Source organism: Rhinopithecus roxellana, chromosome 6, assembly GCF_007565055.1.
Source record: "Rhinopithecus roxellana isolate Shanxi Qingling chromosome 6, ASM756505v1, whole genome shotgun sequence".
Classification (NCBI taxonomy): Eukaryota; Metazoa; Chordata; class Mammalia; order Primates; family Cercopithecidae; genus Rhinopithecus; species Rhinopithecus roxellana.
Window position 1 is genome coordinate 40510023 of NC_044554.1, and position 26557 is coordinate 40536579.

General features: G+C 42.7%; 1 protein-coding gene and 1 long non-coding RNA gene across 2 annotated transcripts in view; one reads left to right on the forward strand and one right to left on the reverse strand.

Annotated features, from left to right (window-relative positions):
* Window positions 1-3745: 3745 nt before the first annotated feature.
* LOC104664225 lies at window positions 3746-5238 on the reverse strand. Its single transcript, XR_748226.2, has 2 exons — window positions 4840-5238; window positions 3746-4042 (listed from the first exon to the last, which is right to left on the reverse strand). It is a non-coding gene; the product is annotated as an uncharacterized LOC104664225 (long non-coding RNA).
* An 813-nt stretch (window positions 5239-6051) lies between these two features.
* LOC104672940 (autism susceptibility gene 2 protein-like) overlaps window positions 6052-26557 on the forward strand; it is an 877014-nt gene continuing 856508 nt past the window's right edge. Inside the window, exon 1 of the mRNA XM_030931977.1 lies at window positions 6052-7521. Within this exon, the coding sequence (XP_030787837.1) occupies window positions 7213-7521 (309 nt within the window). The 5' untranslated portion in view covers window positions 6052-7212. The remainder of the gene's footprint in view (window positions 7522-26557) is intronic.

The window sequence follows — 26557 nt, forward strand, 5'->3', positions numbered from 1 at the left end:
ATTCATAAATTAAAGTGTCACATAAGCAGAGAAGAAGCTGTTAATTCTGAAAGGAAGTCGTAAGTAAAGTAAGCTTTCTGGATGAGTTGGCCTTAATGGTTAAATTGGTCTTGAAGGATGGGTGGAAATTCAGCAAGTCTGGATGGCAGGAAAGGAGACTGTAGGACGCTGGACCAGCATGAGCAAAGGTGTGGGTTTCTTCTGGGAAGGAGCTAGGATGCATAGAAATATATTAATATACTAAGTTTTGTAAAATAGGAGCATGCAATTAGGTCTGGGCTATAACTTATAATTATTTTTTTACATAATTCCAAAGGGTTGATAATTTCTTCAACTGGGATGTTATCTGAGGCTGACCAGTTTAGATTTATACTGCTCTTCAAATAAAAATAAAAATCACAATTCATCACAAGTCATCTACTAAATCTATTAGAAGAATTGATCGTCAGGCTCATGATCAGTAATAAATACTGAGATCTCTCACTGGTAGCTTTAAAGAGTCATTTAAAGTTTTTTCTTACGACTATTCATCAATTTTCCTACTTGGTCATGTCAAGTGAAACTTCAAATAGAAAACATTGCCTTGGGAAGGGACAGAAATACTGGTTGGTTTTTTAAAGAAATCTAAAGCTTATTAAATTTGCCAGAATGGCCGTTTTACATGAACAGCATTTGGTCACCATCAGGCATCTTTCATTGGCTTCATATGGCAGAGTCTGAAGAATATGGGTTGATCGATGTGTCATTCATCAGAGACACCTGCAGAGATGATGAAAGTTTATCGTGCAATATTATTGAAGGAAACACAACATTTAGAAAATTGAACCACTCATCTCCTCCTCCCCCCTTTTTTAAACAATAAAACTGCAGTTTGAAAAACAACTTCCAACGTGAAAAAAAATTAAAACAGCAGGTGATAATTAGGGCAAAGTTACAAGAATGTTATTGCTGATGGGCTACCTGTCAGTTAATGCAAGTTATCACTTCACCCCAGGAATAGTTATTATTAAAAACAACTTATGGGGATTAAAGAAGGGATGTTAAATGTGTTAGTCTCGTTATTTGCTCACTTGGAAATGGCTTAGAGATAGCTCCATTAACCACCTCAGTTCTACCCTGGTCTCAGTAAGGAATGCACACAAAATAACTGAAAGTTATAAATGACCAAAACATAAACCTTAGCTGCCTTGAGTTAAAATCAGTTTTCCTAATAAATTAAATTCAGATATTACAAACCGGTATGTAATATCAAGAATGATGTGCTAATAATTACCATGTTGGCAGAGTGCAAAGTGCAAGACAGAGGGATATAAAAATTTAGCGATTTAGAAAGTGTGATACAAAAATAGCTTTTACTAGTGTAAGGCTCGGAGTTCAGTTCAATCACTGAGATATAATAGTATTCTCTGACTAGTCAAGGTTGAATGTTCAAGATGTAGTTTGAGTATTAATCATTGATTCAGATAAAAGCACAACTGAAGAGGCTCTCCTGAGTTAAGTAGTTTATTCCTGAACACAGATGTAAGTTTTTCCCTTTGTGTTTTCCAGAACCACTTGAGTGTTTTCCCTACTATAGAGGCAACCTCTTTTGGAATTATTTCTTTAGCTTTACTCTTTATCAACTATAATCTTTTGGGCAAAGGATTCACCTAAGCTTTTGCTGGTATGAATTATGAGTTCATTCATACTGGCCATTTCAAGTTTAAGCTTTAACTTTCATGCTACTCAGTAAGAAATCTGATAATATGCTATGCTTCATCTTGGTTTACTATATGGTATTCCATTGTACAGCAAATGCATTGTAGGATGCCATTTATACGAAGTACAAAAACAGACAAAAGTCATTTATGCTATTAAAAGTCAGGATAGTGGTTACCCTTGGTAGAGAGGTGATGGCTAAGAGTGGGCACAAATTCGGCAAATAGCATTGTATGACTAAACACGTCTTTTTTTTTTTTTTTTTTTTTTTTTAATACTTTAAGTTCTGGGATGCATGTGCAGAACATGCAGGTTTGTTACATAGGTATACATGTGCCTGATGGTTTGCTGCATCTGTCAACCTGTCATCTAGGTTCTAAGCCCCGCAAGCATTAGGTATTTGTCCTAATGCTCTCCCTCCCCTTGCCCCCCACCCCTCGACAGGCCCCAGTGTGTGATGTTCCCCTCCCTGTGTCCATTTGTTCTCATTGTTCAACTCCTACTAATGAGTGAGAACATGTGGTGTTTGGTTTTCTGTTCCTGTGTTAGTTTGCTGAGAATGATGGTTTCCAGCTTCATTTATGTCCCAAATACACCACATCTTATTTATCTATTTTACTATTGATAAGCATTGGGTAGTGTCATCAATAAAAAAAATTATATTGGTACTCATATGTACACAAGCAACACTCAACATGCATTTATATATCACAGCATTTTAAAGCTTTTTATTGAAGCATAATTTACATACACAGAGATGCATATATCAATGGTACAGTTCAATGAATTTTCACAAACGGAACACACCAGTACCCACATCAAGAAACAACACGACCAGCTCCCCAGAAGCTGATTGGTGTTCTCTCCTAGTCATCAGCTCTCTCTCAAGGGTAACCACTATCCTGACTTTGAATAGCATCAATGACTTTTGTCTGTTTCTGTACTTTATATAAATGGAGTCCTGCAATTGTACATCTCCCTTTTTTCACTTAGCATATTTGTAAGGTTCATGTATTTTACTGCATTTGGAAGCAGATTGTTCATTCTTAGTGTGGTAGAATGTACTGTGTTGTATGACTATACCACCAATTATTTACCTATTTTACTGCTTATGACCATTTGAGTTATTTCCTGTTTGGTGGTTATTTATAAATAGGGTTGCTCTGAGTGATTTAATAGTATTTTGGCACACATGTGACATTGGTATATTCCTAAGAGTGGAACTGCTGGGCCATAGGGTTTTCATACGTTTGCCTTTAACAGATATTGACAAACAGTTTTCCAAAGTGGTTGTACTATATACATAGCATTTGACTTCTTGAGGAATCATTCTAAGAAGGGCATTTCAGCATAACCATTAAGAGAACAGGTTTTGGAGTCACTCAGATCAAATTGAGCTTATGACTAAGGAGTTGAGGCACCCTGGACAATATGCTTAACTTTAAGCCTCAGTTTACTCAACTGTAAAACAGGAATAATAAAACCTTTCTCAAAATTTATGAGAATTAAATGAGATATTATTTTAATGCAGTTAGAACAGTGCCTGAAACATAATAAATGCTTAGCTTATTATATGGCAGTTATTAATCATTAGCAATTAAAACACAGGCAAAATAGAGAATTACAAACAAATAGGGACAATATAATCCAAAAACAATTTTAATTGTATGATGGAAGAAACCTATGAAACTCTGACCCAAAAGGCATTGCTAATTCCAGGGAGGATTATACTTGGATCCTGAATATTATCCCAAAATGCGTTTGCAAATTACCCTTACCAGAGGCAAGGTTCTTGGATGCAGCGTATTACCATCCATTTTTTTTTCCAGTTATTACTCTTTAAAGACAGGACTGCCAAGGGCTACTCTAGAAAGTCACTAATATAATGCCTTTTATTATATTTCCCAATTTCACACCTTCCTCAACCCAATCCCCAAAGTTGTTGAAAGTGACTGTAATTGCATCATTAGTTCTTAGCTTTCCTGGAATCTTACCTAAGACAACTTTCACATCCCCCAAAACCCTAAAAATGAGCCCAGATTTTTGCTTTAAATTGCAAAGAACTTGCTTTATTTTGTAGGATGAGCTTGATAACCTCAGCGTGGATTTCAGCAGCTGCCGGAAACAGCACTCTAGAAGTTAACACAGGTACACTCCGTACTGAGGCACTGTTTTAGCTAACTGCTCCAGGGACAGCAGGCTCAGTCCTCTTAGGTAAGTAATTTTGGAAGGTGGCACTGTGTTCCTAATAAATTGAATCAGATCCCGTAGGTTAGTCACTATTCTTAAGAAATAAAGCACGAAATCAACTTGAAGTCATCTGTTGAGAAGGCCATGGATAGACCTGAAAAGGAACATTCTGAACATTTAATTGAACCTCTTTGATTTACAGATGAAAAAACTAGTCATTTAAAAGTCTTGCCTAAGGTCAAATGGTTTGTTTCCTGGACTGGCATAAAGCTTATCTTAGGCACAGTCGGGTTGATGTTCCTTCCTGCTCCTGGCAACTTGCCCCTCACCGTCCCCCCAACCCCATCTCCCCATCAGATTTCATAAAGATCCAGACCTGGGATTCAGAAATGGGGAAGTTGAAGAAGTGTGACTTAAAACAAGAGAATGACAAACTATTAAATTGTTATTAGGAATTAATGACAATTGCCTGCTAGAACGTCAAGAAGCAGTTATCTTTTCTGTTTTGTACATCGCTGTATTCCCAGCACCTACAACTGGGCCTGCTAAGCCTGGTAAGGCCTAATAATTGTTAAATGAAAAACAATCACTCAATCATAGATATGTCAGATTGTGAGAGAAAACACGTCCTTACTGTTTTCTCTACCACCCTCCTTCCAGTTAATACTAATAAAATGTGCAGATTTGTATTCTAAAGAGGCGAAATCACATACACAGCACTGTAGCACGGTGCCTGGCCCATTGTGAGTAATTAATACATGTCAGTTTATTTTCCTTTTCTTCCTCCACAAGTATGGGCTACTAGGGAGGAAGGAGGGTTGGTGCCGTGGTGTTTATGTGCCTGGACAGAAAGTGAAGAGCATCCAAGAAGCTGCTGAGAGCGGGCTGTCAGTGTCTTTCTGATACGTATAGATCAATTCCAGTGCCCTGAAAAACGCACAGCTATTTTACCCAGAGAGGCTGGTCGTTTTTGTTGATCGATTCTCGGCTGCAGTCAGCTCTTTAATACAACTTTTTATAAGCATCAGCCACACTGCGGCGGGAGAAGCGGCTGTGGTGGAAAAAGCAGGGAAGCCCCCCCCACTGCGCCCCACTCCCAAAAAGTAAAGGAAGCCCGCGGGGCAGGGACTGCGGTTTGCGGGTCTAACGGGTCCTTGAGCTGGGGCGGCGGTCCGGCCACTCCAGCCCCGCCCCTCGCCCGCAGCCGCCTCCGAGGTTCAAGTTCAGCTCCCGGCTGCTAGGCCTCGCGCTCCGGGATTCGAAGCCGCCCGTGAGTCCCAAGGTCCCCTGCTGGAAGACGAGGCGGGGATCCCAGGGGTCATCCGGGCGCGGGGTCACTCGGCCACGCACTGTGGTGCCACGTGGGGGAAAAGTTTCCAACTCTGCCAGTTGGTGTTCCCATTGCGCCCAGGCGGAGCAAAGGCCCGCGCTTTGGCATCCGCTCCCCGTCCTGTCTCCTCCAGTCGCGCCCCCTCCCAGGGACGCCCCCCTTGTGCCCCTTCTCTGAATTCCCTCCTCCCCTCGCAGCGCAGGTCGCCAAGGGAAAACACCCTTGGGGGCTGGGGGAGTTTCCCGAGAAGGCGGCCTCGGGCCGGCCAGGGGTAGGGGATCCAGGGACAAGTGTCCCGAGGGGATGTGGGGAGCGCGCGCGCGAAGTGGCCTGGGAGCAGGGGCCTGCACGCGTCCCCGCTGCGACAGGCGGGATCCTCCGGCTGCTTCCACACCCTGGCGCGCCACCTCTGCCCGGCCGCGGCCGATCCCACGCGGGCGGCCCCCTTCACGCCCCCGCCCCCGCCCCCCTCACGACTCCCCACCGCCCCCAGTGCGCAGGCCCGGCCGCCCCAGCGCGCATGCCCTGGGCTTGCGAGCGCGGCCAGCCCCCAGCCTTTTGCTTTCTACACACTCTACAACTGGGGAGGGGGCGGGGGAGGAGGGAGCCCAGCCGTCCACGTGATCCCGCCGGCCGGGGCCGCGGGGGCGGGAGCGCGCGCCGAGAGAGGCGCGGGGAGGGCGGGTGCGCGGGAGCGCGCGAGCGAGCGAAAGCACGAGCGAGCGGGCGGGCGCGGGGCTGGGCTGAGGCGGGCGGCGGCGGCGGGCCGGCCGCGGAGGGGGAGGAGCGGGAGCTGCGCGAGGCAGGCAGGCGGGCGGGCGGAGGATGGGGCAGTGCCCGGGCTCCCGCTGTAGCCGCCCGGGGACACGCCGTGCACCCTCCGGCTCGGAGCTTTCTCGGCGGCGGCAGCAGCGTTAGCGGCGGCGGCGAGAGCAGCGTTCCCGGCTGCGCTTCTCCCTCAGGCGGGGCGGCGAGAGAAGCGGCGGCGGCGGCGGCACACCGGTGTCTCTCCCGCTGGAGATTTCTTTCTGCTTTCCTCATCGACTGACTGACTCACCCCCTCCCTATTTTGAGGAAGGGTGACCTCTTCTCTGGGACTGGAAAAAATATTTTTGTGAGGAGGGGGGCGGGTGGCAGCGACAGGGTTTGCTTCTTCTCTTCTTTCATCTCCCTCTCCTCCCCCCTCGAAGACCGAAAAGCAAACCCCACAACTGCTCCAGCAGCATCCTCCTTCCCTTCCTCCGCCTCCCTTCTTCTCCGCCGCTCGCAGTTTCGCCCTCTCCTCCGCTAATGATTGCATTATTATGCTCCCCTCTCTGGGGGGTCTCGCCCCTTTTGGGTCGCTCCGGAGCCCCGGCCTCCCCTGGCTGCATTTCTTAAAAATTTGGGAGCCTGGGAGTGAGTTTTCTCCGAGGCGTGTGTGAGAGGCGGCGGGGGTGTTTTCCTGCGCGAGGGGCGGGTGAAGTTCATTGCCCCCACTTTTCCCGCGACCTTTTTCGGACCCGATTTTGGATCGGGTTGAGGGGGGCGCGGGCGTTTTCGGGGGGCGGGGGGCGCGGCGGAGAATGGCCGCGGGGAGGGCTCCCCGGAGCCTCCCAGTCTCTTGATCAAAGCATTCCGCTATTCTGATTTATTGCCTGCTTGGTGAGTTATTTTTTTTCCTCTAAAGGAGACCTGTGTGTTCAGCCATTACTTTGCTCGGCGCTGCTCCCAGGCATCTCCGACCCTCGGTGCTGTGGGGAGCCCCACACTTGGGCTCCTCGCCTCTCGCCCTCGCTCCCGGTCCCTCCTCCCTTCTCTCCGCCCCTTCCCCCTTTTCTTTCTCCTCTCTTTCTTCCCCTCTCTCCCTTCTTTCGGCCGCCGTCTCCCCCGCGCCCTCCTCGGGGCGGAGGGAAGCCGTGAAGGGGGAGGGAGGGCTCGGTGTCAATTTTTTTTGTGTGGCCGCGGCCGTAGCCTGTGGCGGGCGAGCGGGGAGACCCCGGCGCAGCAGAGCCATGGATGGCCCGACGCGGGGCCATGGACTCCGCAAAAAGCGGCGGTCGCGGTCGCAGCGAGACCGGGAGAGGCGCTCCCGGGGCGGGCTGGGGGCCGGCGCGGCCGGCGGCGGCGGGGCTGGCCGGACCCGGGCGCTCTCTCTCGCCTCGTCGTCGGGCTCCGACAAGGAAGACAATGGGAAGCCCCCGTCCTCCGCCCCGTCCCGGCCCAGACCCCCGCGGAGGAAGCGTAGAGAGTCCACCTCGGCCGAAGAGGACATCATTGATGGATTTGCCATGACCAGCTTTGTCACTTTTGAAGCGCTGGAGGTAAGGGGGACCCCCCTCCCCCCGGGTTCCCTTTATGCACGACCCCACTCGGCTGCGCCCGGCTCTCCTGCCTCCCCCGCCGCGCTCCGGGCTGTCTGTCTGTCTGTCTGTCTAGGCTGGGGTCTTATTGTTGGTGGGGGGAGCTGGGGGCGCGGGCAGACAGGCAGCAGGAGGGAGTCGCAAAGCCGTGCCTGGTCTCCTCGTTTCCTCGTTTTCTCGCTCGCCTTTCCCCTGCGCCCCCTCCCTGCACCCCCTCCACAGCAGATGGGCAGAAAGAAAGGGGTTCAGGCATCACAACAATGCGCCCCCTCTCCACAGAGAGCTCTGCCCCCACTTCTTCCTCCTCTCCCTCCCCAATCATGGCTTCTTGGCTGGTGGAAGTCTCTTTGCTGGGTTTGGGGCGCCTGTGGACGGTTCTCTGTGTGCTTTCTACAGAGTCATATGTTCGTGTGTGTGTGTGTGTGTGTGTGTCTGTGTAGTGTATACCTTTCCCGGGTGTCCTCGGGACCGGAGACTGATGGGGTTTTGTGGTTTCTTTGCACCTCCCCCCATTACCCCCATATTCTTTTTTTTTTTTTTTTGGTGAAGCTGGGGAAGGGGGCGTTTTCTCCTGGTTGGGAGAAAGGAGGGAGGAGGGGAGAGAAGAGGGAAGGGTGGAATAGCTCTCTGTATTCTGTTATGGGGCTCTGTTACAGAAAGGGTTAATTATAATATTATCTATACACATACATAGGCACATGTGTGTGTGTACATGAGCAATTTAGTTAAAGGACAGAAAAAGGTACACCAGGGAAGACTGGTGGGAGGAAAGAATAAAATCCTAGTTGCTGTCTGAAGGGCTTGTCACCAATTGTCCCTCTCCCTTTCCTTTTTCTGTGTTTTCTTTTTTTTTTCTCTCTAAGTGATTGGCTTTGTGTGTGTCTGTGTGTGTGTGTCTTTCTTTATTCCTTGGGCACCTGCAGCGTTGATTTCCAAATGCACATTTTCCTCTTGGCCAACTGGCTCCTAGTGTGGGGGAAAAGGGAGGGAGGGGGAGACTGTCCAGGGGTTAGGGGGAAACTATCTTTGCCTGGAACTATCTCCTTTGGTGTGGTATTGGTCATTGGCCTCTATAAATTTAACCGCCGCCTTTCCTCCCCCACCTCCCTGTCCCCACCCCCCACACACCATGCACACATACACACAGAAGGCTCTGAGATTCTGCAGTTGGTCCACCTTTCTTAAGCACAAAACCAAGATACGGTTTATAGTTGGCTTATAGTGTTTCATGCACCTGATGTGATGGTTTGAGGTTCCTGAAGGAAACTTTTCCCTTTCCTTTTTTTTTTTTTTTTTTTGCTGTTATTATGGTATTGTTTCAAATGCTCCGATGCGAGCTTTGTTAATGACAGCTTAAATCTCACATACAGTAACTGTACAGGTTTAGATTGCTGGTTCTGTTGATGTGTTTGGGTGTCAGGTTTAAATTTTGTTTTCAAAGGAAGGCTTCCTATCAGTGTTGTCCTTTTCTGTTTAAACTGCTTTTGGTTGGGCTGCTGGTGGTGATGGTGGTGAATGGTGGCCAGTGGTTGGGAGTACGGGAGGTACTGGTGGTGGTGGTGGAGGTGGTGGTGATGGTGATGGTGGTATTGGTGGTGGTCATAGATTTTGATGTCAGCGATTGAATCAGTTCCTCTCTGGTTCTAGAATTGGTGCTTTATTGGCCAAAATTTTGAGTGTTGAGGTTCACCACTTATTAGAATAATTCCAACTGTGGCTTTAAGTTTGCCAAGGTGGGTGGTTACTGTACAGTGTGACCTCTTTCTGTCTCTCTCTCTTGCTTTAAAATAGGAGTTGAAATGGCAGCATGTTCCTAATAGAACATGCTGTTTGGAATTTGGTTCATCATTGCTGTCTGTGGTTAGTTTAGGAAAGTACTTGTAAGAGCTGTTACAAGTGGTTCTGCTTTCTGCATGGTTATCCTGGGCTGTGGTGTGGCCCCTTTCAGTAATCAGGAGGGGCCACTAGATTCCCAGGAACATTTTTGGAGGACAAGTAGGGATATATGTGTGTGTATATATGTATATCACTTATGCAGTTCTTTTTAATGGTTTTATTTTTAACAAATAGGTGTTTGGGCTTGTGATATATATCTATTTATTTGGCGTTGGCGAGAAAATATGCTCATTTTAATTTATTTTGTGCTTAGAAACTTGTAATTTTAAAAGAAGACCAAGTTCAAAATGTACAGTTAATACCATTTCTTTCTTTGCTCTGAGTATTTTTTTCTGCTACTTTTTTAGATTCAAAATCCAAGTTATTTTGGTTAGCTGAATACTATGCCACCTTCATATCTAAATATCATATGTATAGCCTATGTGTAGGTATAAAAGGTCTAACTTTTTAAAAAGTTTACTTAAAATTCTGTAGAAAAATTTAAACATACAGAAGTAGACAGAACACCCAACATCCAGGTTTGAGAACTACCAACTCATATCTCATCTTGTATTTTCTATATTTCATCTGTTTTCTCTCCCACATATGATCTCATCCATATTTCTCATATAGAAATACTTCTGTATGAATCCCTAAACCATAATGACTCCAAAACTCCTCAGATCCCACCAAAACCCCCACAGCAGTATTATCACACCTAAATAAATGTATAACAGTTCACTGATATCAAATATCCTGTCAGTGTTTACATTTTAAGAGGCCCAAGTTTTTAGGGAAGCCGTAAATACATTTGTCAGATTAAAAACACACAATGGGAAATAGAAGTCATCATATATGTCTGGTTCTTTGGCAAAAGGTAGTTTCGTTGGCTGCGTGCTATCACATTGAGTCCATGCTGGATGGTCAGAACATATGTGTGTAGTGATTGTTAAATTAAAACCTCTGGTGGTCCACTGTATTCAGTCTGGAAGATTTGTTGAACTATCACCAAGAAATGTGAGGGCTTATTGGGAACAGGCAACTAAACTATGAGCTTGGACAAAAATGTGTGTTGCGGGAGTGTTTGTAAAGTTAGTAATTATTATACTTGCTAAGAGTTATCCTAAATACGTGGTATGTTCTTGGGCCTTGTGTTTAGAAATGAAATCAGTTGTCACCACATGTCATTAAGGCTGCTGCTGGTATGATATTGTGAAAAGAAACCAGAAATATTAGCTTGTACAGCTAGATTTATAACTTGTGCCAGTTCAGAGCAATAACTGGCAAACAGTGGAGTAGCATACTTTGTGTGTTAATGGACACATTATTTGATTTTATTCTGGGTAGCTGATTTTGGACTTTGTTTTTTTAAAAAAGAGGCTTCTAACTCATTATGAAATGTGCTAATATAAATAGTTCCAGTTCAACTGATTTTACTGATACTGGAGTAAAAGTGATAACTTGCCTAATGAGAACCTGCATTTTTATCTTGATTATTTTTTGCTGTTGTTGGATTCTTTTTTTGAGATGTTGAAAGCTTTAGGCGTAGTTTGACAAGTCTCACATTTTATAGGCAGTGAAACTGGCTGAGATAGTTTCATATTCACAGGACACTTGTCTTGAGTAATTGTGCCCTGAAGTTCAAGTGTATGATTATGAAGAGTCTCATGATAGAAGATAAGAGGGTAGGCGAGGAGGCTAAAGTTGAATGTGGTGTTCTTTTCATTATGCAGTTGAGAAGCAGAATTAACATTGGTATATAGTATATTGTTTGTTTGGATATTCTTTGAGTGACAGGATGAGAGCAAAAATCCCCAGATAAGATGTCTAGTTTTTTTAAAAAGTGGCTTTTAGCAAACAAAGAATAAATGGGAATGTTGGGGTCCTACTACCATCAGTGTGTCCTGATGTGTCAGATAGTGTTGGCTTTCTGCTATTTGGGTTTCTTTTCTGTGTTGTCTCTATTAGGAAGCCATGTGAGTACCATGGCTGAAAACTTGACTTTGCAAATTCATTATTTTTCTCCTTATTCCTCTTTTGTGCACTGGGTTCTTAGGGCAGCCTCCTTTTTTACAGCTGACCAAGGGAAGCTAAGATGAAATTTGTGGAATTAGCAGAAAAGAGGCCAATTGGAGCTTTGTAGGCTTATGAAAGTAAAGGAAGACTCATTTCTAGTGGTTAGAGCATCAAACCAAGACTTTGATGCGGTCTTCACTTCCTGGCTCTGTTTCAGGGCTTACCCCACACATCAGTAGCATAAGCGGGCTGTACAGAATTTGATGTACTTATGACATGCTATGTTAATAGGGTCTAACAATTTATTATGGTCAGATCACTTTTATTTAGTTGTTTAAAAAACAACATTAGTCACGTACCTTTTATCAGTTAGCAGATATTTATGAAGTGCTTAATATGTGCAAGGGACTAAGAATATAGAGAACCCAAACATAAATGTAGCGTTTTGAAAAAGTATGTAGTTTAGTTGATAAATTAAAGGCAGCACCTGTGAAATAATTTTGAAACCGGCACTTGAATGCCTAATATCAACTAGGCTCAATAGGCTTTTAGAGACAGGCTAGTGAGATAGGCTGAAGTGTTCAAGAAGGCTTCATGGGGAAGATGGGACCTTGAAGGGTGAAGTGATTTGGATATATGGGGAAGGAGTTGGGGCTAGGGAGAGCATTCTAAAGGAATAGTGAAGAAGGCACATAAACCAGATGCTATGTGGTTAGGACTCGGGGGCTAGGAAGGGCTGGTGGAAATGAGTACAAAGGTAAGTAAAGAGTGCTTGTTAGTGGGGCAGGAGACCTGTGGAGACCCACATTCCAGGCTTGGCCTGCCTAACTAGTGTAGCCTTTGGAAGTTAACTTTCTAAAAGCATAATTTCCTTTATCCATTAGTGGAGAGATTTAAACTAGTTTAGAGCAAAGCTTCTCAAGCTGAAAGGGAACATAACTTTACAGGATGTTCATAAATTGTGTTCTAGACTGAAACAGAGTGATCTACCATCAAATAGTTTTTGAAACCTGATGGGCTAGACAAAATTAAATGGATGCCTTGTTCTTTCAGAATTAAAAGTCTATTGTGTGAATGTGAATTTTGAATATCAGAGAAGGCACTGCATTGTGTCTAATTTCCTAAATCTATTTTGACCACAGAACACTTTTATTCTCTGCATTGTAATCTATAATCCAGTATGGGAAGTACTAGAAAGGATCCAAAAAAGTTCCTCCAGATCTTGGAATTTGGTGATCTCTGAGTCTGGGGTGAGTGGGCTGATGGTAGACGACTTGGAAAACCAGGCACAGAAGCTTGTAGTCAGTGCGTGGGAGCTGCTTCTTAAGCAGGAGTGGCAAGGGGAGTGAAAGTGAGGGAGATGTAAACAGTGAGGGAGACTAGTCCATGTCTTTTCCTGCTCCCCTTTCCTGCCTGATATCTGCCTTTTTACTGGTTGTCACCAACCCCACCAGGAGGTTCTCATTAATAGCTCTTTCAGAGTGATGATACTAGGCCAATTCTGATGCCACCAAGCTGCCCTTCAGCCAATGTTTTATCCTCTCTGTCCCTTCTAGTTTCATGTATTGCTGCTCTTTAGCAACCTGTAAAAAAAGTTGGATGAGAAAGGAGGTTGACATTGATGTTAAAACAAGGATTTCAAATTATCTGCCTTTGGCTTGCTGTATATGAAGTGGTAGTTCAAAAAAGGGTCAGAACCTGTCTTTTGCTGTTACATAGCCAGGAAAAGCTGTGGAACTGTGTTTCTGTTGCATTTTTCACTTTCTTTTTTTTTTTGGAAAATTTGGCCATGGGACTGTAAAGGAAATGGGTCAGTTCCAGCGTTTGACTTCTGAAAGTGTGCATAGCTTTAGGACCTGAGAAGGGATGAGAGAATTTGGAGGAAAGGAAGGGTATGAATAGTGTGTGTGGTTATGAATTCAAGTATTTTACTGTACTTAACCGAATTTCAGTATTTTGCTCTGTAAAGCAGAACATCACTTGAGGAGTATTTATGTGAGATGTGGTTGAAGGTTGTGAGATGATGGTTCCGTGCAGCTTGTGTTAATTGTGGAGATTAACCACTTGCGCCTTTTTTTTGGAATTAGAATATAAATGAATCCGTGAATTTAAAAAATGAATTGTGAGGTTAGGAATTGAGGCTTTGATCCTCTCTGAGAGTAGTGTTCTGTAGTTCTCACTGTTGAAAAAGGGTTAAGAAAACAGAACAGTAAACATGATTCAAGGAGTGTTGAGGGTGATAAAGAGATTCTGAGACTCTTCTACACCACAGTTCTATGTATTGTCAAAGATAAATGGTGACTATTTAGTTTGAAAGAATGTTGGGATTAGAAATAAGGTCCCCAGATGGACACAACAATAGTTGAGGCTAGCTATTAAGGAATAATGTAGGTCTTAAGAATTATGAGATTTGGAAGCCTTTGGACAAGAAGGTCTGTGGCACTTCGTGTGTTTGTGTGTGTGTGTGTGTGTGTGCCCACCTGTGTGCATGCGCAGGGTGAAGGATGGTGGGTTAGTGGCTTTACATTCTATTTTATTTTACCCCTATCCTATATAGTAGTCATAATATACTAAATGCAGCCTAACTTTGTAAAAGTGCTTCATGCTGTTTTTTTCTCCTCAAAAAGCAACTTTTTTTTTTTTCAGAATTAGGATTAAACCCAATATGCTGCAGATGTAGGATAAAGAACCTGGTAATGGGATAGCAGCTGTTAATTTTAGAAAGTTTTGAAAAGATTCATGTAGATTTGAAAACTCAGATCATTGAAGTTAAGAAGAGCAATATGATAATATTGCTGGAGACAATATTGGAGACAGGAGAGGATCAAAAATAATTAGTAAGCTGGGGCAGAACTGTTTTCTCTTATATAATCAGAACCCGTTCCATTAATGTAGACTTTTTTCCCCTCTGGAAGGTGGAGAGAGTATCGAATTTAAGACTGGTGAGACCCTAAGTGTGACTTCTTTCTTCAAAATCTGAGCTGTGTTCTCCTTCATTTCTTCTAACAAAATTGCAGAGTAATGATAGTTTCTATTATAACTTTGCATCTGTTGGTATGCAATCAATACATATTGTGAGATCACAAAGGATAGGCCCTTTTTATGCTGTTAATATGAGGAGGGGAGGAGTGGATTTTCTAGAATTTGACTGCCCCTGTTAGTTTAGGAAGAGACTGGACAACTATAGGCTTCTATGTCTTAGTCCTGTTCAGGTCTCTGATTCCATCCGTTGCAAGGGGCTCTGGACCCCAAAATCATGATTGGTTTATGAATTGGTGCCTTCTTTGAAGTTGTTTATTTCACATATTAGTGTATGTGACTCTCCTAGGGTCCAGTTAGATTCCCCGCTCACCTGCTGCCTACTTCCTTCCTTTCCTTCTTTTATCTCTCCTTCCTATCCTTCTTTCCTCTCTCTCTTCCTTTACTAGGTAGAGCTATCAAAATTATGAATGCTGTTAATAAAAGGGAGTACATTTAGAACATTGTGTATGAAACGCAGAAATTGAAAAGTTTCAAAATTTCATTATTTGAACTGTGACAATCTGCTTGAGGAACTCTAATTTAGCTCTCTAAAGGTGAATTGCTTGCCACAGCTTTCTTGGCCGTTACAGCTCACTTTTCTAATTTCTCAGCTTATATCTGAATTCTAGTTAGTTTGTTTGCCAGAGCAAACTTTATAAATGATCAACTGCATACAAATATTTTAAAAGTGACTTAACTGTCATTTTAACTTGCCACTATACCTCACGGTGCCATACCTCCTTGTTACCTCTGGAGTCCTGGAAAACCCATGTGCAGTAAAATGGAGTCACAAGAGAAAAGCCCACAATTTGTAAGTAATGGAAAATTGCCAATGCAAGTTGGGATTCATTTTCGGCAGAAAGTCTTCAAATTGAAAGTATTGTGTGGCTGCTATTAACTGAAGCACAGCTTGCAAATACAGATTGCAACTCTTGGTTATATGGGTGAAATCTTATATTTTCTTTCTTTCTTTTATTTATTTATTTTTGAGACAAGGTCTTACTTTGGTTGCCCAGGCTGGAGTGCAGTGGTATGATCATGACTCACTGCAGCCCCGACCTTCCTGGGCTCAGGTGATCTTCCCACCTTAGCCTCCCAAATGCTGGGACTACAGGTGCATGCCAGCATGCCCAGCTAATTATGTATTTTTTGTAGAGATGGAGTTTTGCCATGTTGCCCAGGCTGGTTTCAAACTCCTGGGCTCAAGCAATCCACCCTCCTCAGCCTCCCACACTGCTGGGATTACAGACTTGAGGCACTGTACCTGGCAAGCAATCTGATATTTTCAAACTGTGGCTAAGTTGTAAACCTGAGACTGAGTTTTAGTCATTGCCAGGGGCAAGTTGTGATGACACCTGAGGGATCTCCTTTTCCTTGTTGTCCCCACACCTACCCTCCTCTGCAGCACAAAACCTCATTTTAAGTTTTTGTAAAGTTTCTGATGGCAGTAATATTTTAGAACTTAAAAAGAGGAATTAAGAGATTACAGTCCCATATTGTATTTCTTGGTTGTTATATTGAAGTGGACTTCTTTTTCTTTCTTTTTTTTCTTCTAGATCTCTTTGTTCAGTTATACTTGTTGGCTAAATGTTGCTGGTTAAATGTTGTTTAGCGAAATGTTCTATAGTTAAAATCTTCACAAAGAAAAAAAAGTAAGAATGAAGATGTGGATAGCACAATAATTGAACATTAGATTATTACTTGTTTTCTAGCCACATGATAGAAATTCCAGTGACTTCCACCCATTCTGTCTGTACATGTTCAGTTGGCAAAGAGAATGAAGGTCCTGGACTGTGTTTTTCTAAGAAATGATCTTATATAGTTGAAGTGAAATTATACTTTCACTGGAGCAAAAAGGGAAACAAGCATTTGATAAGTGTGTCTTGCTGCATATTGCGGTTTGCTCCCTCATTTGTTACGATTACTTGAAAATTACAATTTTGAGATTAGTATGCAGAGCTAAATCTTTAGGAGGTATCCTAAAGTTAGGACCTAAACTTTTTCAGAGCAGCCTTTTGATCCATTTTATTTCAGCCATTGGTAGTTGATGTGCTTTCTAAGCCATGTGGCATCAGAGGCACAGATGTTGTCTTTAGTGATGTAGTTCTACCTCTCATTTTGCAAATGAAAACACAGCCCGTGGGGGTTAATTGACCTGTTCAAAATCACACTGGGAGTTAGAGGCTCTCTCTGTTACCCTATGAATCTAGGAGACTACTTCTTGTAAATTAGTACTGCGGAGTCCCAAGGATTGGGAAGCTTGGAAGGAGATTTTTAAAAAACATAACGTACAAATGTGGATGAGCATCCATGAGGGGGATAAGCTTCCCATTTCAGCTAAGAAATGTTCTGATTTACACAATATCAAGAACCTTTAAAAAGCATTGTTCCCTCCCTGCACTCTCTCCCGGTATATCACCCTGAAATTAGTTGGCCTTTCTCTATAGATACAGTCATCGTTTTTAAACACTGCCCCCCACCTCCCTTTTATAAGGATGTAAAATAAAAAAATAAATATTAGGGTGGTTTCTCATCATTGAATGTCCACTGGAAAGATAAAATAATTATTTGGATGTAAGATGACCTTAATGTGGCCCATGTAAAATTTTAACAAAATTTCTTGTATAAAATATTTTCCTTAGCTTAGCAATCAGTGGAAACTCAGAGCAACTTCATAACATTGGTAGCAGGATGTATGGAGTGAGTGAACTTTGAAGTATAGTGGAGTTGAAGCTCAACCAAAATTTTCTTCTGAAGAAATACTCAAAATATTAAATCCACATGACGTGTTGACTAAGGCATCTTGCCTGTTCATTGCTGAACCAGAACATTTATAACAACTGTTTGTCATGTGTATATATTCATAGCCATTCATATAATGAAAAGAAGTTTTCATGGGATTGTAATAACATACCAAGATGGATGTAATTAAAACAGAAGCAGATTGACACCCTGAATTAAATGCAAACCATAAACCAGGATACCTGAGCATTGTGCCTTACGTATTTGCTGTAGGGGGCAGTCAGCCAAATATGCAAATAAAAAGACATTGATGAATTTGCCTGGGTGTGTATGTGGTGGCAGAGAACCTAACTATTTTATTAATCTTTTATCAAGCATTGTTTAGATTTGCAGCAGCCATGGAATGTATTAATTTGGCAGACCAAATAGCTTAGGACCAGAAAGTAGGAAATAATAAAGGGAAGACATGATTGATATGCTGTCCTATAAATAACACATGCGACTGACAAAGGGGCTGAGTAATCTTTAGATCTGTGCTTCATTTCATTAATGGAGTTGTTAAACCAGGATGTTTGAGTTGAACTTCAATCAGAGAGGCTCTGCCTCCCATTTAAAATGCAGGCCTATCTCTAGTTACTCTCTGGACTGATATGTTGACAAAATTGGTGTAAATCGAATTTTTGTAAATTGGATCAAATGCACCAGGGGAATCTTGCTGTGAAAAATATGAGTCCTTTTTATCAACTATAGTACTCCTCCTCTCTGCAGGGAGGCTGGGATTTTGGTAGAGTAAGTCTCTTTAGATGGGCATTGCTTCCTCTGAGACAGTTTTCTGCATGTGTTCCCTGTGCTCTGTTCTCTGTGCTCCTGGAAGACAGTGACTGTGAGATTTGCATTTTCTCTTCAGGTTTTATACCTCACTTGGTCGGTGCTTCCAGGAATAATTGGTGGTGATTTGAATAAGCCCGCATCATTCAGATTTCAGAGCTTGGTTTTCAAGTGCTTGCTAAGGAGGGCTCCCGGCTATGAATATGGAATATGATTTCCATATCTGTTCCATTGGGGAGTCCAGGCATGTCATAACCACTTCAGAGTCATGATTGTACCGAGACACCCTAGCTATAATTTTTCTATATGACAGTTCAGTTTTAAAATTGTAAAGATGCCAAAAGCAGGGCTGCATTGTTATTAGGGAAGTCAGTGACATCTGTTATATCTTGTTAACCAGGAGAGGAAAATGCTTTAATCAAAACATCTAATTATGCCTTATGAACTGATGAAATATCCTTTGCTAAATTTTTGGAATTGGCCTTAATGGAAGAAGCTGGCCTCTATCAGAACTGTGAAGTAAATTTACCATTTTTGTTTGGAAAAATATTTATTCCTTACCATAGTGACATAAGGGTATTTTAATTGTATCAGATTACTTTTATACTGTGTGTTGAAAATAGTTGTTTTTCAGAAGTTGTTGAAGCCAGCATCACGTTTCTGTTATTGTGCTCTCTGACTCCCTTAGCATATGAGGCCCCCAGAGGGAGTTTGTATTTCCAGATGTGAGCCTAGGAGGATATGTGGTATCTTAGAGCCACCTGGGGAGGGAGCAGATGATAATTGCAGGTGAGATGCAGGGGGATAATTCAGCCTGTGTGCTGGGAGGTGCGATTTCACACCTGAATGTTGAGACCTGCTGTGTTAGACACTTGTGTTGTTTTAAAATGTTTTATTAGTCTAATATAGAAATGGACCAGATTGTTCCAGGTCACCTTCAATTGAAAGAATATAAATATTTTTAAATATTGAAGTATAATGTGATTCCAGAAATAGTTCCTGTGTTTAAAAGTAGTTTTACATATATCTGAAAGCATTAAAAACTGTTTAACTCAGCATATCTATACTGCCTCTACCTCTCTTGATCATTTTTTTAAAATGGTAAATTATTTCGGCAATGTGGCTTTCCACTTTGAATCATTGAAGCTTCAAACTATCCAGTAAAACTATCCTTTTATCTATATTTCAAACCTAGAATTAATTTTAACTATAGTTATTACTTGTTTCCAGAATCACTGATGATGATGATAATAATATTAATGATAGTACATTACTGATAGTCTTAATGCTGGGATATGGATTATTTCTGAGAAATGAGTAGGTCTGAGAAATGCTTTACTTCTTAGCTTTGGGGGCATTTCATCTTTCTGACATGGTTTTCCCATGTATGGAGATCTTGGGACCCGCCTGAAGGAGTTTCTGGTATTGACTGTGACACTGTGGGCTTCATGTTTACTTTGGGATCTGGTGGGAAGTTCAAGTCCTATTATTTTTTCCTTGGTCTGTTTTATGCTTTGTGATGGCTCACTGTGTGTTTTTTGGGAGTTATGACTAGAACCTTGGAAAAAAGAGAGCCAGAATTTTCTCCCTATATTTCTATTTTAAAACTTTTTTTTTTTTTTTTTTTTTCCTGAGACATGGTCTCTTTCTGTTGCCCAGGGTGGAGTGCAGTGGCACAGTCATGGCTCGCTGCAGCCTTGACCTCTTGGGCTGAAGTGACCTTCTCGCCTCAGCCTCCTGAGTAGCTGGGACCACAGGCACATCTCACCACGCCTGGCTAATTTATTATTTGTAGAGACGGAGTCTCCCTGTGTTGCTTAGGCTGGCCTTGGACTCCTGGGCTTAAGCGATCCTCCCATCTTGGCCTCTCAAAGTGCTGGGATTATAGGCGTGAGCCACTGTGCCCAGCATTATATTTCTTATGTATTGTTATTCTCCCTATATTTTCTGCCTAAATGTAACCCCTGCACTCTTTCTATATATATCCTTCTGGGGTATTTGAGACTTTCAGAATTGTTTCTTTCTTCACTCAATAATCTGTGCGTAGTAGGTACTCAGTCATTGCTTATTTACAGTTGACAAAATTTCCATGAGAAGAAATTTTTGAAGAGGGAGCTGCTATTTACTATTTGCCTTGTGCCAGGCATTGTGCTAGCAATTTTGCATTCGTTATCCCATTGACGCACCCTATGAAGAAAAGAATAATATCTCTGTTTTATAGTTGAAGACACTAAAGCGCAGAGCCATTAAATCAACTTGGGCAGGATCAGTATAAGAGAGGCAAGAAATGTAGCAGTTTTTGCCTAACTTGAAAGCTTGGGCTTCTTACCCCTTTACTCATTTTCATACAGATACATTTTGTGAAAGATTGCCACATGGTCTCTGGTAGACAACATTTGTTCATTGTTGTGCTGAAAATTGTTACAAAGGATTTTCTAGGTATAATAATAGGATTTACAGGAGGGGAGAGTACTTATTGTCCAGGTCTTTATTTCCTTTGAAAAGTTGGAGCTTACAGTTAGGTTGCTGCCACTCATACAATGTATCTGTAACATATTCCTTGTTATTTTTTCTCTGTCTGTGTCCCTTTCACTGTTTCTCCCTGTTATAAAATCTGACCTTTTCCTAGGTTATACTACTCAGGTAGATTTTAAACCATTGTTTAAATGGATTCAGGCTCATGATATTGAGGGTTATTGTATGTCAGTGTCTGTTCTAAACCCTCGCACTCATTTATCTCACTGAATTCTAAAAGTAGCTCTCTGGAACACAAATGTAAAATTGGAATAAGGACTGGCATGCCCTCACAGATTACTGTGCATATAAGCTTATATTCTGCTATAGATTCTGAAGTATTTTGTCTTGTCTGCTTTTAAACTATTCTGGGAAGCAGCTCTTCTCTTGGGAATCCGTTTCACAATAAAAGAGACCTTGTTTTGAGGGCTAGGTGTGTGGTTTTTTTTAATCTATTAGGAACTCTATTCTTTCTGGTAAAAGACCACACTAAATAGCTCTTTTTGCTTTTCTTGATATCTGTATCTTGAAGATACCAGGTGACAAATAGTCCATTGATATCCTTTGTCATTATTTCCTTTCATTATTCTAAGCAGATTTGCAAATTGTTCTCCCTCGTTTCCCATTCCACCCTATTGAGGTTTGTTTATGCTACAAAGAGTATCCTAATGAATATGACTTGTTAGATTTGCTTCTTAAGGAAATCCCAACTGCATTTAGAGTACTGTACATTTTTGAGAAGCCCCCTCCTCATTTCCCCTGGGCTAAGTTGGGCCTCCACACAGGTCATCCTCTAGGACTTCAGGATTCAAAACTAGTCCATTACCGTTCATTTACAAGGAATGGGGGTTAGTATAAAGACACACACACAGAATACCCTCACTGGGCCTGAATTTTCTAAATATTTCTAGATGAATATGAAGATCAGTCAAGTTACGTACTTCTGTCAAGAGTCACTCTCTGTCTCTCTCTTTTTTTTTAAGAGATGGGATCTCACTCTGTTTCCCAGGCTGGAGTGCAGCAGTAATTATAGCTCACTGCATCCTGAAACTCCTGGCCTCAAGTGATCCTCCTGCTGCAGCCTCCTGAGGAGCTGGGCCTACGGGTGTGTGTCACCATGCCACAGGTGTTCTCAAACTCCTGGGCTCAAGTGATCCTCCTGCCTCAGCCTCCCAGGTAGCTGGGAGTGCAGGTGTGAACCACTACCCTGGCTAATTTTTTTTGGAGGGGTAGAAATGGGGTCTTGCAGTGTTGCTCAGGCTGGTCTAGAACTCCTAGTCTTAAGTGCTTCTCCTGCCTTCACCTCCCAAAATGCTGGGTGTGGGCCACTGTACCCATCTGAGTATCCCTTTGAAGAGATGTGGCAATTTCTTCTTGGAATCACCATGCTCTGAGACACACAGTCTTGCCTTTCTCTCTCCAACTACCTCAATAAGCACAATTGCCCCTTTGTGTGTCCAGAATGGAAATACCATACTAGAATTCTGTTTTACAGATTATAATTGTTGGGGAGACCCAAGTCAAAACATGTTCTTTGAAATTTAAATATAACTGTAAAAGGAACCACAGAGTCCGGGGCTTTAAAGTTGATCTTTTATGCTTTAATTTTATGTATTTGTAAAATACGAGTTCTATATTGACTCTAGGGCCTGCTCAGATGGTAAACTCTCAGTAACTGTGTCTTTTTATTCCCTGTGTCCTTCCTTGCCCCTCTGGTGGTCTGTAATACCCCTGTTGTGATATTTTTGATTAAAGAAACATAGTGTGAAGATGGGCTGTCGGGGGGGGGGGGTGTCAGTTTCACTTCAGGGTAGTGGGTGCCACCTATTTTCTGTTTTCAGGTGAACATTACTTTAGCATTATTTTTTTTGAGACAGAGTCTCACTCTATTGCCCAGGCTGGAGTGCAGTGGTGTGATCTCAGCCTACTGCAACCTCTGCCTCCTGAGTTTAAGCAATTCTCCTGCCTCAGCCTCCTGAGCAGCTGGGATTACAGGTGCCCCCCACCACGCCCCACTAATTTTTGTATTTTTAGTAGAGATGGAGTTTCTTTGTGTTGGCCAGGTTGGTCTCGAACTCCTGACCTCAAATGATCTGCCTGCCTCAGCCTCCCAAAGTGCTGGGATTATAGGTATGAGCCACTGCACCTGGCCTATTTTAGCATTCTTGTTGTAGAGTTCTACATCTGCTGCCCATATTTCAGCTGTACTCTTATTTTGTTTAGTATGATGTACCTGGGATTAGGGACAGACAAATATGTATGCTCAACCTCATTTGGAAATTATATTGTTGAAATACAGCCCATATGGCCATTGTAAAATGGTTAGCACTGCATATAATTGCCTTTCCAATGATGTGCTTTGTCATTACTTCCATCTTCCAAGAAGCACTCCTGTAGCGTGCTGACAGAAATAGCGTCATTAGAAAACATATGGACATGGAAAGGCATTAAATCATCTTTAGTTTAAGGATTAGATTACAGTGTTAGAGGATGGGTCACCAGGCTTTCAATCGATGACTCTTGCTTAGTTCAGCACTGCTGGACTGGATGATAGAGATTTGCCAAAGTCCAATTTACTTGTCTGCTGAGTGTATTTCACATCTTCCCTGCAATTGTGAGAAGGTCCTTTAGCTGTGTATAAGTCTCTATATCATAGTATTGCAGCCAGTTGGCTTCTCAGGAATGTTTTTTTCAACTATTCATGTCCCGTGCAGAATTTCTTTCTAGGATGCTCCCTCAACCTCTGTTTTTCTGAATGTGAGCCCAAAGCAGGCTAAGCCAGGATTTATTTTATTTGGGGGTCATTTAGATATAAAAAGAGACTAAGTGGTGGAGTCAAGAAAGTACCAGGTGGCTGCCATGTTGCCCAAATATTTCCTCCCTTGTATAGCACCTATCACCACATGGGTCTCAAGTCCACCTCCCTTCTTCCTTTCGCCTCTTAGAAGCAATGGGATTGTTGCAGCCTAGAGGCTCAGTGGTAGGTTCCAGAGGCCGAGGGACCATGTGATAGAGTATGGAAAGAGACCACCCCCTGAATCCTGCCCTTTGTAGTTGGATGTTTTTTTCCCCCCACAACTAGATAGGTTTACTATCTGGCTGCACATATTCTAGGGATGCAGCAGCTGTGGGACATGGTATGATTTGAATTTTCAGGGTCCTTTTTGTAGTTGCCAGTGAATAGTAAGTGAAATTGCAGAATGGAACATCATTCATCAAATTTAATATGTCTTCTGTGGAGTTTAGCTGAAATAATGTGGATTTGGGGACTTTCAGAGTGATAAGGGACTTTGGAGATCCTCATGGGCAGTGGTTTTGGGTATCCCAGGGTACGCTGAGTCATTTGAGGGGAGATCCTGACTTTATTAAACCAGAACTCCACCTTTACCTGTCTTACATATTTATATTGATGTATTAGGGTAACATTCTCTTTGGGAAGAAAAAGGTGTCTGGATTTGCTTATTCTTTCATTCAAAAAAAATTTATTGACAGCTTCTATGTGCTAGGCACGCACTATTCTAGGCACAGGAAGTACCATAGTAAATAAGAAAAAATAGATATCTATTCTAATGGAGTTTATATTCTAGCAAAGGATGGGGGGACATACTGTAAATAAATAAACAAATATATAATATGTTGGGAGGTGACAGGGGATTTTATAAAGCAGGGTAAAGCAAGAGTGAGAACTTAGCACAGCGGGTCCTCGAATAACATCAGTTCTTTTCATTACAGTGTTGATGAGAAAAAAAATTGATTCCTGGCCAGGGCAACTGTGTGGAGTTTGCACCATCTCCCCATGTATGGTCAAATTGCTTTCATTATGCATCGTATCACATATTTAACTGAGGACTCACTTGTATGTGTATGCCTCCGTGATGTTTTATCCAGGGTGGGTTAGATAAGCCTTCTCTGAGGAGGTGATATTTGAGCAGAAGCTTGAAGGAAGCAAGGGAGCAAGAATTACAGATAGCCCGGAGAAGAGCTTTCAAGGACAGGGGAGAACAAGTGTAAAGGCTTTGAGGAAGAAGGAGTGGCATGGCATGTGAGCAATATAGGAGACGTTGGTGACTGAACTGAAGCCATTGAGGAGGGTACAGAGAGTGGGGAGGGGCCTGTGGTCACTTTAACTGAGTGACTCCAGAAGCTTAGAAACAGCAGAAAGCAACTGTCCAAAGCCCTCATTCCCCAACTGAAAGTGTTTTTGAATTTCCCCAAGGTCACCCAGCTGATGTTTAAACAAGAGCACATCTGGAGCTCACATTATATTCTTTCATGGTAGCTTCTCATTATACCTCGTGCCACCACTCCAGGTCTTAGGAGACATGGGGCATCTTTTTGGAGACAAGATTTGTGTCTCCTTTCCTGTTAGTGGGTATGGCTCCTCCAAGAGATGTGCTTCAAGACTGTACAGAATTCCAGTGCCCAGTCATCACAAATTGGGAAACAGCTTTGCCAGTGCCAGAATCACCACCGTTTGGGTAATTATTTTAACCCCAATGGCTCATGTTTATCACAGGCTTACTGCTTGTGATATTTGTTGTACCCAGAGCTTTACGTGCATTAACACATCTAACCCTCACAACAACTCTGTATAGTAGGTCACATTATCATTATAGAGATGAGGAAACTGAGGTGCAGAGAAGTTAAGTAATTTCTGTATGGTCATGTAGACAGAAAGTTGTGGAGTCAGGATTTGAATTTAGACTATTTGCATTCAGGGCCTGCATTGAGCCTCTGACACAGAGGGGGTTGAGCTTGTCTCTAGAGAAACTAATTGGAATACGCTCCCCTTGCCTCCATTTTAAGATGGTTCTAGGGCCTAGCCTTGGGAGTAATACCAGCTTGTCACAACCCACTTCTGTGACTCCCGGTGTTAGTTTGTACAGAGGATTTCACAGCCAGTCTGGCTCAGTACTGGCAACTTTGCTGATTTTAGGTGGATTCCTGATTCAGCAGGTACCTTTGGTCTTTCTGAGCTGAGTTTGACTAGAGCATTTTTCAAGACCTGTGTGAGAGTGTATTACAGAATACAGGCCAGTGTTTTCAAGTCAGCCGACCCAGTTTTAACTGGTCTGTCTTTTTTAGCCCCAGTGAAGTAAAAGCCCCAGATACCACCAGTGCCCATAATCCATAGGAATGTAAAATCATCTTCTTAGTACTGGTAGTTTTGAGGACCAGTACACTATGAGCTTGTTTTAAATTTGTCTAAAAATGTGTGCATATGTACCTATGTATATATATGACTATGAAATGTTTTCTAGGTATGGAAAAGTATAAAGCATAACATAGACAACACCCATGTACCCACCACCGACTTTAATAAACCTTATGATTTTACTATAATTTTCTTAAAACGGTAGGTTATTTTTACTGAGGAGGAACCACAGTCAACCGTAAGTTTTAGAGCCCAGGAGGCTCAAACCTGGCCACACATTAGAATACCCTGGGGATACCCTGGGGAGCTTTAAAAAAAGTCCCTGTACCTCTGGGAGGGTGCAGGAAGCCCCCACCTCTGTCATCAGAACTTTAAAAAGCTCCCCAAGGGAGGGATTCTATCATGCAGTCGGGGTAGAGACCTACTGTTTGGAGGGTTGTGTTCAGTTTTTCTTCACTGGGTTCTCTCAGATGCCTAGTACCAAGCCATGTGTGGTATTCCTGGCCTTTATATTTCATTTTCTTAAAGCATTTTTAAATGTGGTTCTACTTTTCAAGATTCTAGGGGGTAATGTCCTGGGAAGTTCCTCTCCTTAGACTCTTCCCTCTTCAGCACCTTATGAGGCAAATTGCGGATATATTTACATATTCCTTAACAAAGCATAAGCATCAGGAACTTAGAGAGTAGGAGTGAGGCATTAGAGAGGGGACTGAGAAATTCAGAAGTATTGGGAGCTACTGTCTGTTGAAAGTGTTTGAGATGAGTGAAAGTTATAACATTACCTTGGAAGTCAGTGGGGACGCAGGGTTTCATTTAGAAAACCTGGAGTCACACGTACCTTTACAG